This window comes from Penicillium pulvis (assembly GCF_028828015.1).
Source record: "Penicillium pulvis strain IBT 33274 chromosome Unknown scaffold_8_segment0_segment0, whole genome shotgun sequence".
NCBI lineage: Eukaryota > Fungi > Ascomycota > Eurotiomycetes > Eurotiales > Aspergillaceae > Penicillium > Penicillium pulvis.
The window spans coordinates 2,792,548-2,807,149 of NW_026643080.1; the positions used below are offsets into that span (position 1 = coordinate 2,792,548).

The 14,602-nt window shown below is 49.6% G+C and overlaps 9 protein-coding genes across 9 annotated transcripts; 6 read left to right on the top strand and 3 right to left on the bottom strand.

The window, feature by feature from the left end:
- Positions 1 to 10: 10 nt before the first annotated feature.
- Positions 11 to 1,080, top strand: N7503_010456 (putative short-chain dehydrogenase; the record flags this gene model as incomplete). Its single annotated transcript, XM_057070002.1, has 2 exons — positions 11 to 915; positions 969 to 1,080. 2 exons carry the CDS (start codon positions 11 to 13, stop codon positions 1,078 to 1,080), a joined length of 1,017 nt encoding a protein of 338 aa, XP_056916613.1.
- A 998-nt stretch (positions 1,081 to 2,078) lies between these two features.
- Positions 2,079 to 2,837, top strand: N7503_010457 (uncharacterized protein; the record flags this gene model as incomplete). Its single annotated transcript, XM_057070003.1, has 2 exons — positions 2,079 to 2,117; positions 2,178 to 2,837. 2 exons carry the CDS (start codon positions 2,079 to 2,081, stop codon positions 2,835 to 2,837), a joined length of 699 nt encoding a protein of 232 aa, XP_056916614.1.
- Positions 2,838 to 3,045: 208 nt separating this feature from the next.
- On the bottom strand, positions 3,046 to 4,038 carry N7503_010458 (uncharacterized protein; the record flags this gene model as incomplete). The annotated part of the gene is made up of 1 exon (XM_057070004.1): positions 3,046 to 4,038. The coding sequence occupies one exon, from the start codon at positions 4,036 to 4,038 to the stop codon at positions 3,046 to 3,048; it is 993 nt and encodes a 330-aa protein (XP_056916615.1).
- Positions 4,039 to 4,330: 292 nt separating this feature from the next.
- Positions 4,331 to 5,639, top strand: N7503_010459 (DUF3425 domain-containing protein; the record flags this gene model as incomplete). Its single annotated transcript, XM_057070005.1, has 3 exons — positions 4,331 to 4,421; positions 4,473 to 5,300; positions 5,617 to 5,639. 3 exons carry the CDS (start codon positions 4,331 to 4,333, stop codon positions 5,637 to 5,639), a joined length of 942 nt encoding a protein of 313 aa, XP_056916616.1.
- A 54-nt stretch (positions 5,640 to 5,693) lies between these two features.
- On the bottom strand, positions 5,694 to 6,179 carry N7503_010460 (uncharacterized protein; the record flags this gene model as incomplete). The annotated part of the gene is made up of 1 exon (XM_057070006.1): positions 5,694 to 6,179. One exon carries the CDS (start codon positions 6,177 to 6,179, stop codon positions 5,694 to 5,696), a length of 486 nt encoding a protein of 161 aa, XP_056916617.1.
- Positions 6,180 to 7,910: 1,731 nt separating this feature from the next.
- Positions 7,911 to 8,384, top strand: N7503_010461 (uncharacterized protein; the record flags this gene model as incomplete). Its single annotated transcript, XM_057070007.1, has 1 exon — positions 7,911 to 8,384. The coding sequence occupies one exon, from the start codon at positions 7,911 to 7,913 to the stop codon at positions 8,382 to 8,384; it is 474 nt and encodes a 157-aa protein (XP_056916618.1).
- A 1,372-nt stretch (positions 8,385 to 9,756) lies between these two features.
- Positions 9,757 to 10,104, top strand: N7503_010462 (uncharacterized protein; the record flags this gene model as incomplete). Its single annotated transcript, XM_057070008.1, has 1 exon — positions 9,757 to 10,104. One exon carries the CDS (start codon positions 9,757 to 9,759, stop codon positions 10,102 to 10,104), a length of 348 nt encoding a protein of 115 aa, XP_056916619.1.
- Positions 10,105 to 11,431: 1,327 nt separating this feature from the next.
- On the bottom strand, positions 11,432 to 12,422 carry pre9 (proteasome core particle subunit alpha 3; the record flags this gene model as incomplete). Its single annotated transcript, XM_057070009.1, has 4 exons — positions 11,432 to 11,571; positions 11,658 to 12,076; positions 12,155 to 12,339; positions 12,399 to 12,422. The coding sequence occupies 4 exons, from the start codon at positions 12,420 to 12,422 to the stop codon at positions 11,432 to 11,434; spliced, it is 768 nt and encodes a 255-aa protein (XP_056916620.1).
- A 276-nt stretch (positions 12,423 to 12,698) lies between these two features.
- N7503_010464 (uncharacterized protein) lies at positions 12,699 to 14,480 on the top strand (the record flags this gene model as incomplete). The annotated part of the gene is made up of 2 exons (XM_057070010.1): positions 12,699 to 12,768; positions 12,823 to 14,480. 2 exons carry the CDS (start codon positions 12,699 to 12,701, stop codon positions 14,478 to 14,480), a joined length of 1,728 nt encoding a protein of 575 aa, XP_056916621.1.
- Between the last annotated feature and the right edge of the window lie 122 nt (positions 14,481 to 14,602).

Below are 14,602 nucleotides of genomic sequence, written 5' to 3' on the forward strand. Positions count from 1 at the left end.
AACTATCATCATGGCAGGATTATACGGCTTACTCTTTACAAAATTGACTCTACCACATGCCTCGGTCATCGAGAGCAAGACTATCCTCATCACCGGCGCTAATACCGGCCTCGGTCGAGAAGCTGCTCGCCATGCACTTGCTCTGGGAGCTGGCACCGTCATCATGGGTGTGCGCACTCTGAGCAAAGGTGAGGAGGCCAAAGCGAGCATCGAAGCAAGCACCGGCTGCACCGACAAGCAGAAGGTTCTCGTGTGGCCCATCGATCTAGAATCATTCGATAGTGTTCAAGCGTTCGTAGCTAGAGCCCGTCAATACGTCTCAGACGGAGGTCAGCTTGATATGGCTATTATGAACGCTGGCATTGCCTCGGTCGAATATGCTACTACTAGTGATGGATGGGAAAGAGGGATACAAGTGAATGTGCTGTCGACTACACTGCTGAGTCTGTCGCTCTTGCCACTGCTCTTACGCACGAGAGACCGAGATTCCTCGGCCAGACCGCATCTGGCTGTCCTCACTAGCGATATCCATAAGTCAATTAAGTTCCCTGAAAGGTCTGTCGATTCCATTCTTTCTCTTCTGAACGGCGAGGAACAGTGGAGGAAATCCCAAGCCATGGGGGGAGCTACCGAGCGCTATGGTGTCACTAAGCTGATGGATATCTTCATCACCATGCAAATTGCGGATTTGGTACCTCGCGATGAACTTCGAGAGCCACTCGTCATTGTGAATGCCGTGACCCCTGGATTTTGCAAGTCGGATCTCCTAACTAGGGAGAAGGCGCCGTGGATCCTGAAGCTGGTGCAGGCTTTGATTGCCAGGACAGTCGAGAATGGTAGCAAAACCCTTCTACATGCCGTGACTCAAGGGGTGGAGACTCATGGGAAGTGGTTGGAGAACCAGGCTATTGCAGAGTAAGGCATTCAGCTTAAAAATTTGAAGCTTTAGGTACTGACATGCGCGTTAGTCCTGGTACCATTGTGACGAGCGATGAAGCAGCGGCCGTGAGGAAGAAGGTATGGGCGGAGATCATTTCTGTCTTGCGGGATGTTGATCCCGAGCTTCGAACTAAGTTTTGAGACCTCTGAGACGATGTGTTTCTATTCTTGTATGGCCTAAATCCGCCAGCTTTTCAAGGTCCTTTCCTGTCTGCCTTGTCAGCCTGTAATCGCGTGACTCTGTTCATGGTACTCAAATCCCAATACTAGATTGTGCTGGTATTAACTTATCGCATTTGCTATGGTGTTGAGGGTAGCCCTCTCAGACCGCTAGCGCGTGGGATACGTTAGCTTCCTTCTATTGATAGATCTGCTTGTTAGCTCAGACTGTCAACCTCTTCCTAGCTTCTATCGTTTCTCCTGCTCCTCTTGACTTATTGATTACGTAAGTGATTTTATCTTCTCGATTCAAGCGAGTGCGCGACAACAGTCTCATCCATGGGAGGTCGACTTGCAACTTCAAAATAGTTTAAATACATACGCGAGCTCTGATCGGCCTTGGCTAAGATTTGTTTTCCCCAACACTCACACTCAAGTGTGCACAAGACGGTACTAATATTTTTGAAACATTTTTAAGCTCGGAGCTTTTTGATTGAACAACACAGGATTAGTTGAACATCCTCACTAACCGCATTCAAAGCAGCGCAGTATCCAAGACTCAGAGAGTAATATTGTTGAGTACATACCCAGGTACCTGCTTGCTCACGTTACTCTGTAGACTACGCTGGAATGTGAAAGTGATAAAAGAGTGATATCATTAAGCTACCTTTTATTACTTATATTATGACTCTAATGAAGCGTCATCTCTTGTATTGACGTGAATTAAGCGAGGCGATGCAATGTACTTGAATACTTGAGATAGCGGCTTTTTCTGAATTCCAATTACTGCGCCATACCGGATGTAGAAATAGCGTGGTGTTCAACTAATCTTGTGGTGTTCAATTACCGCGCTCCTTAAGCTCTATGCATATTGCCCGATTAGGATTAGCTCCATAATGACGAAATCGCAAGGTGCAACCATCTGTGCCGTCAGCTTCACTTCAAACCCCAAACCTGAAGTTTCTGAAAATTAAACAAGTATGGCGAACGCAGCACTAATTGGATGTACGGGCATGGTGGTAAGTTCATTATCCCCTCGACTCCACAAAGACGCAACCCCCACTAACCATCCTGCGCAGGGATCCCACATCCTCACCAGCCTTATCTCCAGCTCCGCCGTCAGCCGCGTCGACACAATCTCCCGCCGCACTCCAGCAGCGGCATCTGACGCGCCCGCAAAGCTGACCACTTTCGTCTCCGACGATAGCTCGAAGTGGTCCGAACAACTCTCAGCCCTCACCCCAACACCCGACATCTTCCTCTCAGCCTTCGGCACCACCAAAGCGGCAGCTGGCGGCTTCGAGAACCAGTACAAGATCGAGCATGGTCTGAATGTCGAGTTGGCGCGCGCAGCCCACGATGCCGGCGTCAAGGTGTGTGTGCTGATTTCCAGCACTGGCGCGAGCAAGACCTCTTCGTTCCCGTATTCGCGGATGAAGGCCGATATTGAGGAAGATATCAAGGCGCTTGGATTTGAGCGGATGGTTATTCTGCGGCCTGGGTTGATTGCTGGGACGAGGCAGGAGAGTCGGCCAGCTGAGGCTGCCATTCGGTTTGTTGCTGGATGGGCTGGGAAACTTCACTCTAGTCTGAAGGATTCTTGGGCTCAGGAGGCGGATGTTATTGGTCAGGCTGCTGTTAAGGCTGGATTGAAGGCCTTGAAGGGGGAGGTTCCTGCTGGTTCTGAGAAGGTTTGGCTAATTGAGGGGAAGTCCATTATTGATATTGCTAAGGAGTGATTATCTGCTTTGTTTGTGATTTTTATGTCTTTTTTTCTTTTCTTTTTGAACGTACGATCGGCATGCCTGATGTTTTATTCCCCATAACAGTGTCAATTTAGTACCTATGCGCTATTCAAGATCATTAACTCCTCTCCAACAATTTGACATATCCAGAGTCGGGAGCTTCAATATGTAATCGATCACTATGCGCATTTCAACTATCCTTTCACAGCCCCACCATCTCCAAGGAGTCCTTCCAAAGTCTAGCCTCTTCCTCAGGATTGTATGTGCTGCTGGAAGTCATCCCAAGAGCAGGAATACCATCATCCTCACCACGTTCAGCAACCGCACAATCATTAAGGTACAGACCACCCTTGCCTTCCAGCTCCTTAGAAACGGCAGCCCACACAGTAGTAGCAGCTCCTTGTTCCACACTTTTCTGCATCTTGAGCATAAATTTGTTCTGTAGCATCGCACCAATCTCCTGCTCAGACAAATGCTGCGACAAGCCCGTGGCAATAAGACCAGGATGAAGACTAGTAGCATGCAAACCACTCGAACCATAGCGACGCTCAATCTCATTGGCCATGTAGGTATTCGCAAGCTTTGACTGGCCATAAGCGGCCCAGGGGCTATAGCCGCCCTTCTGGAAATGGTAGTTCTCCGAGTCATTGAGAGTGACGACTCGATGCGCAGCAGCAGATACCACAACGACTCTAGATTGGAAACCCGCCGATGACCCAGCTAGAAGGGAAGGCTTCAGTAGGTTGAAAAAGAGGAAATGGGACAGATGGTTGGTTGCAAATTGCAGCTCATAATTGTTCTCTGTCAGTTGACGGTCTTGGACGGCCATGATGGCGGCATTGGTCACGAGGATCGTGATTTGATCTGTCTTGGAGAGAATTGCAGCAGCGGCAGCCCGGACACTGTCGAGGGATGCCTGGTCCATATGGACGAGCTCCATCTTTGTGGCATCGAAGATGTCTCCAAGGGCTGTCTTTGCTTTGGACAGGTCCCTGGCTGTTAGGAATAGTCGTGCTCCAGTGGTGGCGAGGGCGCGCACGGTTTCGATCCCAATTCCAGAGGAGACACCAGTGATGACAATGACCTTGTTGACGAGGTTTCCCTCCAGTGCCTCGTCATTGATGATTTGCATTGCTGTGGGTCGGGCATCACCAAGGCCCTGGGGATTGGCATGAACTGCAGCGTAGCGAGACATTGTATGTAGAAGAAGATTCAGGACTTTGTTTGAATGTGCAAGTGTAATGGACTGCTCAGATGCAGAAGTGAGGGTGAAAAGGCATCTTTTTATATGTTCGTCTCGCTATACTTCTCTAGTATGGCTGACGCTTTTGTCTATATTGGGTTAGTCCAAGCCCGGCTGACCTTTTTTCCCTATTACGGACTAGCGCGATCCACCGGGTACTGCTTATGTTTCTGGTCCTCTAAGAAAGCATCTTCCTTTCTTCTAGTACTAAAGCATAAATATGGCAAATCTTATGGCTCTCGCCATGCAGAATACAGAGGATCGGAATTGTACCGAGGCAGAAGAAAGAAAGCTCCGAAAGAAAATTCAGAACAGATTAAACCAAAGAGCACGCCGTGAGTCTTATAAAGATCCCCATTGTAAATACAGAATTAACAATACTACAGGAAATCGCCTCCAAGAGGAAAATTACCAACATGATATTCTCGGGAAGGACGCCTACCAAGTCCGCCGCTGGAGGATTGACTCCAACGAGCCATGGCAGACCCACAGGAGAGAAGTAACCGATGAAGCCTATCACCACCATCTCATTCCATCATCAAACGAAAATGAGCCAAGGACGTCCACCTCAGATTCAGACTCAGACTTTGGTCCACAGTCTCCGTCAGCACCGGTATCGGCCCCAATAGTGATCCCGTCGGTATCGGTCCAATACTACGACCCCAACACCGATCCATCCACCGACCAACTCCTACATCTAATACAATATAATGCTTTCCGCGGCTTTTACAAAAACAAGATTCTCCTAGGTCGCACAGCTCTATCACTACGTCCAGGTCGAAAGCCTGAGCGTTTCGATGAAGCGTTCCCTACATTCTCGGTCGTGGTACCCAGAGCTCCAGATGTCGCTGTTCCAGGAAATCTTACGCCAACGCAGTCTCAGATGAGTCTTCCTCATTCTACATGGATCAACAGTCTTCCATTCCCAGCTATGCGGGATAATCTTATCAAGTGGGAAAGGTCATTTAATCATGCGGAGTTCGCCATTGATGTTATGGGTTATATTATGGATTCGATCTTGTTTCCACAGCCTGAGGGTTCGTCTGTGACTGGTTTAACAGTTGGAAACCAAGGTGCTTTTGAGGAACTGGAGGATGATGATGAGGTTACTGCTAACCGGACTGGCCTTATTGTTTGGGGAGAGCCGGAGCGGATGGATAGCTGGGAGGCTACGCCGGGGTTTTTGAGGAAGTATGCGTGGGCTATGCCGGGATGTGAGGGGTTGATAGAGTCGAGTAATAAGTGGAGGAGGGTCAGAGGGGGAGAAACCGTTGCGGTTTACTATACCGCTGGAGTCGTAGAGTGCAACTACAACCAGTTATATGGTATTTCTTCTGCGGCTTGTTGGTTCTCCATAACATCACACCTACTGCCAGTAGCCCACCATGCTCGATTTTCGGATTCTCTATCACTCAATTGTTACATTGAAGTCATTATTGACCTATATGGACTGTTTGCAAAAGGGATCACCAGACAGATTAATTTACAATCATGAATAGTGACCTAGGTAGCTGACAAATACATTTTCAGATGCTCTTGAGCTTCTAAATTAATAGACTGTAGACCGCTAGGACTGACCATTAAGGTACAGTAAACCTAGCAATACTTTAGTCTCGGTAAGAAACATGAGTTCCATCCTCCTTAACATCTATTCTCCGGTTCTTCTTCGGTGTTCCCTTCCCGCTCAGACTCTCTTTATCAACATTCCGATCAGGTCCCCCTTCCTTCGGTCCCCGCCACTTACTAACATCAGAGTTGGCAGCGCTCACGTCCAAGGGGTTATGTTCCTGACCCTCCTCATGTTTTTCCTTCCCCGCGGCCTCCATCTCGCTTTCTGGCGCGGTATTGTGCGGGTCGTAGGCCGCCGGATGGTGGGCAACCTCATTATCGGTTCCGGACTTGGTGCCCTCGTTTCGCTCGGGGTTCAGCGACTCGCGGTCTTGGAGAGTTGACTTGTTGTCGGCCTGAAGTTGCAATGATGTGCTAAATGGGTTCCGCGTTGCTGGGGTTCGGGACCGTGTCCAGAGGCCGGAGGTTTGGTGGCAAATGCGCCGGGGGGCCTGTTGGCCGCTGGTGATGAGGCTCTTCCACATTGTATAGATGGACTTTAAATATGTTGAGTTTTGGACTTGTGGTACAATTTGCGAGGCAAATATGAATATGCAGGAAGATGAATTGGAGGAAATTGAGTGAGAGAAGTTCTTTTACTCATGAACCAAGATTAAAATGCCTTGCCAATGTTGGTGCTGCCCTGTTCAGATCATTGCCAAAGAATCATGTTGACGTCACCACCAGCCGCTAACCGGATTTAGTAATGAGCTTTGCACTAAGTTATGTACTCTACCAGATATAAGTAATAATTCCAACGCGCAGATGCAATCAAAAATATGACCTGTTCAATTTGCATCTTATATTATGCTAATTTTTAATCCGGTTACTGGGTCAGAGCGAGTCACTGCCACGTCAACAAGCGGAACACGAGGATCGACATCTGATCTCAATAACGGGTTGCATAATCATTGTTTTGATTGTGTCCCGGCGTACGAGTAATAAATTTCAAACTATAGCATGCCAAGAGGGTCCATGGATGGCGAACTCAATTCCACGGAATACATGCCGGGAACTTAGATAACTATACCTGACCGGTCTCTCGCCGGTATCATATGGGTGCCTAATGAAAGCCTGGGCACATAGAAATGATCTAAAGATCGGCATGCTTTAGCCGGGATTGGCAGAAGTACGAAATATGCAGATCCTGTGCGAAGTTAGACATGTGCCAAAATGGTATGCGGGACCAAGTGCACCGGGGTGGAGAGGATGGCACCGGGGTGAATGCAGATGCGAGGGACCGCGGCGAGAAGGATCCTAGTCGACCAATGGGCCATCGGGGCTTAGCCAGACTCGGCGTAAGAGTCCATGATATGCACCATTCGCAATAGGTATATCGAGGTGGGGATTTATCTGTTAGCTGCAGATGGCCGGCATCCCAAACAGGGCCTGTCATTGGCCGCTAGGTTCGGCTGCAAGTGAGAAAGCCATGCCCGGTCGTCCAATCTGATTGCGTTGACCTGGTTTCGGGGCAGTCGCCTTTTCGCTCTGGAATCCCAAAGCTTCTACGGCCGGCCACCATTTGTCACCTGGCAGAAGAAGCATGCGCGTTGGTGGTGCGGGAGCCTCCGTTCACTTTAAGATCACGGGATCAGAGGAGCCCAGCAGTGTGGGAGCATGTATGCGGGTCCGAGAATCCAATTTCAACGTTGTAGTCCGGATAGCCGGAGACAATAGCACATGAAATCAGTCAACGATGGTACTATTATGATCTCTAATTCTCTGGAAATTCCTCCGGTAACTTCGCTTGTTGGGCAGAAATCATTTTTACGCTTTTTCCACTATTTTTGGCCCTGATCCTGGCCAGAGGCAGGTCCCGGACCGCGCAAGACAAACCCAAGGAAAGACCATTTCGGTAGTGATACGGGGCGTAGAGAAAAAGGCAGGGGGGCTTGAGAAGCTGATTCGAGTATTTTCGGGCTGATGCAACCAGTTCATTGCAGAAATTGGATCAGTGCTTCCCAAGGCTGTGCCCACTGAGGCTGTTCGCCGCATGTCAGGGATTGCCGGGTGCCAACTCAACATCTTGCCATGGATTGCCATCCTGAATGCAGGCATGGGACGTATTGTGAGCGGCCGCCTCCGATCATCGTGCGTCGTATCGCTGGGTATCCCCCTCGAGCGGATCTGTGCGTTGACAAGTAGAGGCAATGCAGCCACTTCAATCTTTGACCGAAGAAAGCAACACTCGTGCACCAACTCTTTGAATGACAGGGATGGAAGCCTGGCTCTCGTGTGGAGCCTCCAAGACCTCCAAAGATTTGCAGTCTTCGACCCACGGTCTTCCAGCCAGCCCTCATTCACAGAAATCAGCGCACCGAGCCAAAAGTGATGTGCCACGTCAGAGTCTCCGAGCTTTGGTGCAGCTGCATGTGGTTCAGCAATATGTGGGAGGTGTCACGGTTCGTGTCTGCGACGGGGAGGCCGCACGGCATCCAGGTCCTATCATTTTCGCCCAAAGAAGCAATTGTATGACGATGAACCATACACATGAGCGGGGCCAGATGCAGGATCCCTCCTCTGCAGGCTTGAAAGATCAGCTGAACGAAGATGGATCCGGTCCCGTCCAAACCCCGAGTGGACAATGCATCAAGCGAGAGAGAGAAAACCCAATTCTGTGGCCCGTGTCCCTGGGTGCAGGAGGTACCAATAATAGAGCCTCAGTGACGCGACTGTTGCCACCCGGGTGAAGGACCATTGGCTGACAGACACGGAGCGGAAATGTGCGGCAGGTGTGGAACGAAGACCAAGTCTCCGTTCTGATATCCTTGCAACGAAAAGCTCGGCCATAGAATAAAAGAGAGCGAGCAGTAGGTTGGGTCGCAATCCCAAGCTGAAACCATGGAATATTCATCATGCTTTTGGCCCAATGAATAAATGCAGGAAACATAACACTAGCCAGAGGCTAGGGGTGGATGGGGAGGGGGAGGCAATGATGTGAATGTGCATACGCATGCAATCATACACACGGCAACGCCGAATGGCATTTCCTGTGGACGATAGAAAGCTTTCGGACGGCCGGCCGAGTCAAAGCTCACGATAAATGATATATTGAACCAATCAAGGGTGGCAACATCGGGCATGAATGGTGGAAAGTAGGAAATCTCATCCCGGTGGAGTCACAGGGGACGTGCAGTCCTGTCACATTGGGAAATGACATTAGTTTTTTTTCTCTGTATAGAACAAGGTTATCCCTGAACGGTTGCGTCTGATCTTGTATCGAGGTGACAGCTGGTGGCGGCCGAGAGCACCTCAATTATGCAGGATCGTCTATGCGGAACGTAACAGCATCACAGGAGCCTGACTCCATGCGAACGATATCCACCTGAAGAGCGGGGAAAGGCAATCTGGCGACGGCATAGTTGCAGTAGTCGAGACTGGAAAATGGATGGCCGCAGCCATGAATTGAGGGATTTTCCATCCTCGTACATCATGATGGGAACAAAAGTCGCCACGGCCAGAAAAAGAAAAAGAGGTGCATGCATGCTTGAAGCAACGGTTCGTCTTTGGTGTGGCTCCATCCGAGAAGACTTGGGCATCTTACAGTCCCCACTATCCAAAGAACTGCTGACAGCCAACCGGATTCAGTAGAACCAGGTTGCAAGGTGGAATCTGATGAATGAGAGACACGGACGATAAGCCGTCCCGCACCGGTCAGCGTCGATCAGGTAGAGGGCCACGGTTTCTGGGAGACCCAGCTGGTGACATGCAAATATCGACCGAAACATAAATAGGGCATTCGGATCCCCTAGATGCTCATGGACTTTAAAATCATCCCCCTGGGTTTCAAAATCAAAGTCTCAGATCAGCAGGGCAGGTCCATAGATATTCCTCAGAAAAGCTTTTTTTCTTCTAAATCACTCTGTTTCAAACCCCTTTGGCCCTCTCCTGAGAGGCCTGTCAATCAACAAGGTCACAAGTTAGCCTATCAAGCCTGTCAAGCGAACTTGGGCAATCTTGCAAAGGCCAATCACACACCTGGATTCATCCTGAAACAAGAGCTTTGGTTCCGACAGGAAGTAAGTTTGATGGGACCTGATGATCGAACAGCACTAACGCGATATGGCAGACATGTGTTTTTACAACCAGAAACGATTCTCTTGTGGGGACTGGAGCTGGACTAGCTTCGCTCATCGATGCAATTATGAGTACCGCACCGGCGAAACATGCGGAATGAAACTCGTCAACCTGACCGAAAACGAGCCCACTAAGTGCCGTATTTGTGAGAAGATCGAGACCAAGTTTCGGCGGCGAAGCGCCGAGGTCGACCGGCTCGAAAGGTGGAAACGTGAGGGGGCGACTTTGATTGCCTCAATGGATCGGTCCAAAACTCTCATCAAGGAACTGGACAAGGAGATTTGCAGCTTGCAAATGGAACGGGATGACAAACGCAGAACCCTTTTGAGGTAGGGCTTGGCGGAGACCGAGGACCATCGGTGGTTCTCAAGAGCGAACAGCCAGTGTATTGATTGGACCTTTCGATTTCATGTTTCGTGCTTGATTGTCTTTTGGCTTTTTGCTTTTTTGGAGTCTTCTTTTCATCCCATCGGCTGGTGGTTCTTTTTCCTTGGGGCGTTTCATGTTTCACCACGTACAGCACATGTTCTGTGACATCAAGTCTGAATCGAGTTTCTGCACTGTGATGGGCAGTATGACACCAGAGGGTCTGAAGAATTTGAACAAAATTTTCTCATTGGTTCAACCATATTATTTCTCTGTATTCATAGGCTGCTGGTGTCCAATGAATATATCAATGGAGCCTAGTCATCCCATAAGCGCCGTGTTTTCTTTGGGTGAGCGGTTCGCTGAGACGGACCCGTGAGGAAAGAGGGGCTTTTGCTGCATATTCCCGAATAATAGGTGACTGCAGCCTGTATAAGAGATCAAGTAACTGGTTATTTCACCTTGAAGAAGAAAAAAACGCCAGAAACTAATCAATGCGGTCAAAGAGAAGGATAGCTGGCCCCGCGAGCTGTGAAACCCCCTCATTTGGGTTGGTCACGTGTGTAGTATAAATCTTAAGTAAGCCGTTTCAGGTGAAGGCATATGCACAACAATTGGGCAACAATCAGCAGCCATACTAGGCTAGGCCAGCGGGAAGCACATAGCTTGAATGGCATTGTTCCAAAATATCATCCAGGGACCCAGCCGATCCATCCTCGCATGTCCCCCAGAATTCATGTTTAGTATATGCATCAACTGATTAGCAATGCTGTATTGGATGAGGATATATGCAAGAGCTTGATCGCAATATGCCTACCTGATTATGCTTGGATATACATGGATCGTTGTCCTTACCGCGTGCCCTCAGGATGCGGCAGGGTTCCACTAAACAGTATAAACCCTTAGTCCTAATCCTGCTGAGTGAAATACAGGAAAAAGGGTGGCGGACTCGGGGACTTATATGTAGCACACGGCCCCGGTGCATGATCGGAGAGTTTACCTCGTTGACACTGACACTTCATTTAGACCCTGCCTATCCACCAGACCCTACCTACGTGTACCAGTGTTTGATCCAACAAACACCCTCCGGAAGATGCAACAGATTGGGTGTCAAGACCCGGCTGCTGTATGTATGCCACGTCACGAACTGCACCCACTGCAGGAATCAGCAGCAGCACCATATCAGGCTAGAATACGGTCCTGGAGTGTAGAAAGTATGAAAGATTAAGGGCTGAGAAAAGAAGTGCCGTTCTTGATTTCCAAGTTATCTGAAAACACAAGTCAAGGTATTATTCTATTTTATGTCACCAGCCTCAGGCTCATCGTCCACCTTGGCCAGCCCTTGGTCCCGTAGGAGCGCATCGATCTCATCGGCAGTCCATAGATGGTGGTAAATCTTTCCATCTTGGGTCTTGCCCACCGTTGCGAACTCGACTGACAAGGAGTAAATACGGGTTAGCCTCTTGTCACACCAACGAGATAAAATGGGAGCAAATAATCATGCAGGGTGTGAAACTCACTCTTCTCACTGCTCAGCTTTGTGGAATCCATCGTCTTGCTCAGAACCTTGACGGCCATGGCGCAGGCCTCCTGCAATGTCTGATCCTCCTTGTAGTCTTGCTTAAGCAGACTCTGTGCGCTAGCATTGTTGGCACCAACGCTTGTGGCCTTCCAACCACCGTAATTCCCACTGGGGTTGCTCTGGTACAGCTGGAATTGACGGAGGTGATCCCAACCAGCATAGATGAATGACACACCGAACGGACGGAGACCACCGTGCTGGGTATAACCTTGCTTCAAGTCACAGAGTCGACGCACAAGCTGTTCGCAAGGAATGTCTTCGTTGTAGGTGATGAGGTAGCGTTGGGCGTTTTGCCGGGCGTAGTTGATCAAGATGTTGGCGTCAGCGTTCATACCGGCGACGGCGCAGATCATGTTACTTGGAGTGGTTTTAGCTCATGCGACAGATGGAAAAGGAAAAAACTGCACATTTCCTATCAGATTGATGTTTACTTACTCGTTGATTGTGTAGAGCTTCTCAGCGGAGGTATCCTGTTCCAGCAGCTTGCTAGTCACCTTCCTTTCGGCGGCGAGGACAATTCCATCCTTGGCTAAGATACCAAGGGCAGTACCGGCGTGAGAAATGGCCTCGAGGGCGTATTCGACCTGGTAGAGTCGACCCTCTGGGGAGAAGATGGTGGTCTAATCCATCAGCGTCATAGGTTAGCGGGAGCTGTAGTGAAAGGCCCAACCGAACTCACCCGTGAATCATATCGCCGAGACATGGTGCATATAAGTAAGAACGCAAAGGGTCTGAAGGTGAGGGAATAGAGAAGATCGTGGAGGATTGGAGTGGGGATGAAGGTCGGTCGGAGGTGCAGATGGAGCTCTAGGAAGTTCCAGGCAACTCGCCCTGGCGCGTCCTCTGTCATCCATCCGCTAAGCTCGGACCACCTCACCACACCGAAGCTTCGTCGCAGCTTTTGCTTTAAGATTGACTCATCAAACAGGGCATTTTGCTCGTTCTCTCACAGCTCAAGATCAATTTTGACCGCTGAAAGATGCTTAAGTCCACATATACCCCTCCACCTCCCCTGCCTGCAGGATGGACGGAGCATCGAGCGCCTACTGGTACGTTCGCATCTAAAAACCTCTTGAATGATGTCTCTAACTGTGAGTCTGTAGGTCATTTGTACTTTTATAACACAGTTACGAAACAGTCGACATATACCAGACCTGTAGCGCAACCACCTCATACTGCGCCGGCCGGCCACCAAGCATCACCGGCAGCTCCGGCCTATTCGCCCGAAACACTCCCACCTTTCTCCTCAACGCCATATGGCCCTGCGGGCTACCAACCTGGGACAGCACAGTATGGCCAACATTACTCACAGCACGGTCAGGGACGAGGCGCGTTCCGTGGTGGGAAAGGATATCAAGACCGTGGTCGTCGGGAGCCTCAAGATCGTCCAAAGTCCAAGCATCCCATTCCTGATTGTGGGCCTTGGGTTCTCGTGAAGACCAAATTAGGTCGGCGTTTCGTTCATAACCCCGAGACCAACGAGAGCTTCTGGAAGTTTCCACAGGAAGTACTCAAGGCCGTCACTGAGTTTGACCGGCTAGAGCGCGAGAAGAAAGCGAGAATCGAGCGCGGCGAGGAACCGGAAGAACCGCGCAAGGCAGAAATCTCTAAGGCGAAACCAGGACCGGCTATCGATGATAAGGCCACTCCAGAAATCCGCGCAGCAGTGGAAGCTCCAGAACGCGTGGAAGATAGCGATGAATACGAGGAGGTTGAGGTGACGGATAGTGAAGACGATGAGGGCCAGCCGTCAAAGCGTCCGCGCACCGAGAGCGAAGGCGTACAAAATCAGCCCGTCGAATTCACCGAGGAAGACATGGAATATCAACTAGCCGCCATGGGCGAAGATTACGGTTTGGATCCTGGCGAATATGGCGAGCTTGGAGAGGATGAGTGGGAAACACAGGGCCTTCCACTGACCGAAGCTGACGCTGAAGCTCTATTTCGTGATTTGCTGGACGACTACAAGATCAACCCATTTACGACATGGGAAAAGATTATCGAGGAAGGTCGTATCATCGAGGACTCCAGATACACTGCGCCCTCGAATATGAAAACTAGACGAGAAATATTCTCAAACTGGAGCAAAGACCGTGCAAAGGATGTCCAAGAGCGCAAGAAAAACCAGGAGAAGCAAGATCCACGCATTAAGTACCTAGCTTTCCTCCAAGAGCACGCGACACCAAAGCTATACTGGCCCGAGTTCAAGCGCAAATTTCGAAAAGAGCCAGAAATGAAGGACTCGCAACTTCATGACAAGGATCGAGAAAAGTTCTACCGTGACTATATTTCACGGCTGAAGGCTTCTGAAAGCACCCGAAAATCAGATCTTTCTGCCCTACTCAAGTCTGCACCATTGCATGGTCTCAACCAGTCGTCAAGCCTTGAGGCTCTCCCAACAGTTATTATAACTGACGTTCGATACATCGCGCTGCCGCCTAGAGTTCGTGATCCCTTGATTGAGGCATACATATCTACATTGCCTCCGGCACCAGAAGTGCAGTTGACTCCGGAAGAACAAGAAGAATTTGATCGGAAACGAAGAGAACGCGAGAAGCGCGAAAAAGCGCTGGCAGAGCGTGAGAAACGGGTTGAAGAAGACAAGCGCAGACAACGTTTTGAGCAAGGGCGTGGCAAGCATCTTCTCAGAGAAGGTGAAGCCGAGATTGCCGAAGCAATGAGAATCAACAAGGATGGATTGCGCAGTCATATGGCTGTGGATGAATCGCCGGCGGGCGAGCAAGAGAAGACGAATCAATAAGTTATGGACTGAATACAGAAGAAATTCATATATATCGTTTCGTACATTCTTATCCGAACCGCTGTAATCACTGTACAAGCTTCAAGTTGCAGGATCGTAGAAAAGGTTGAAAGACAAAACTG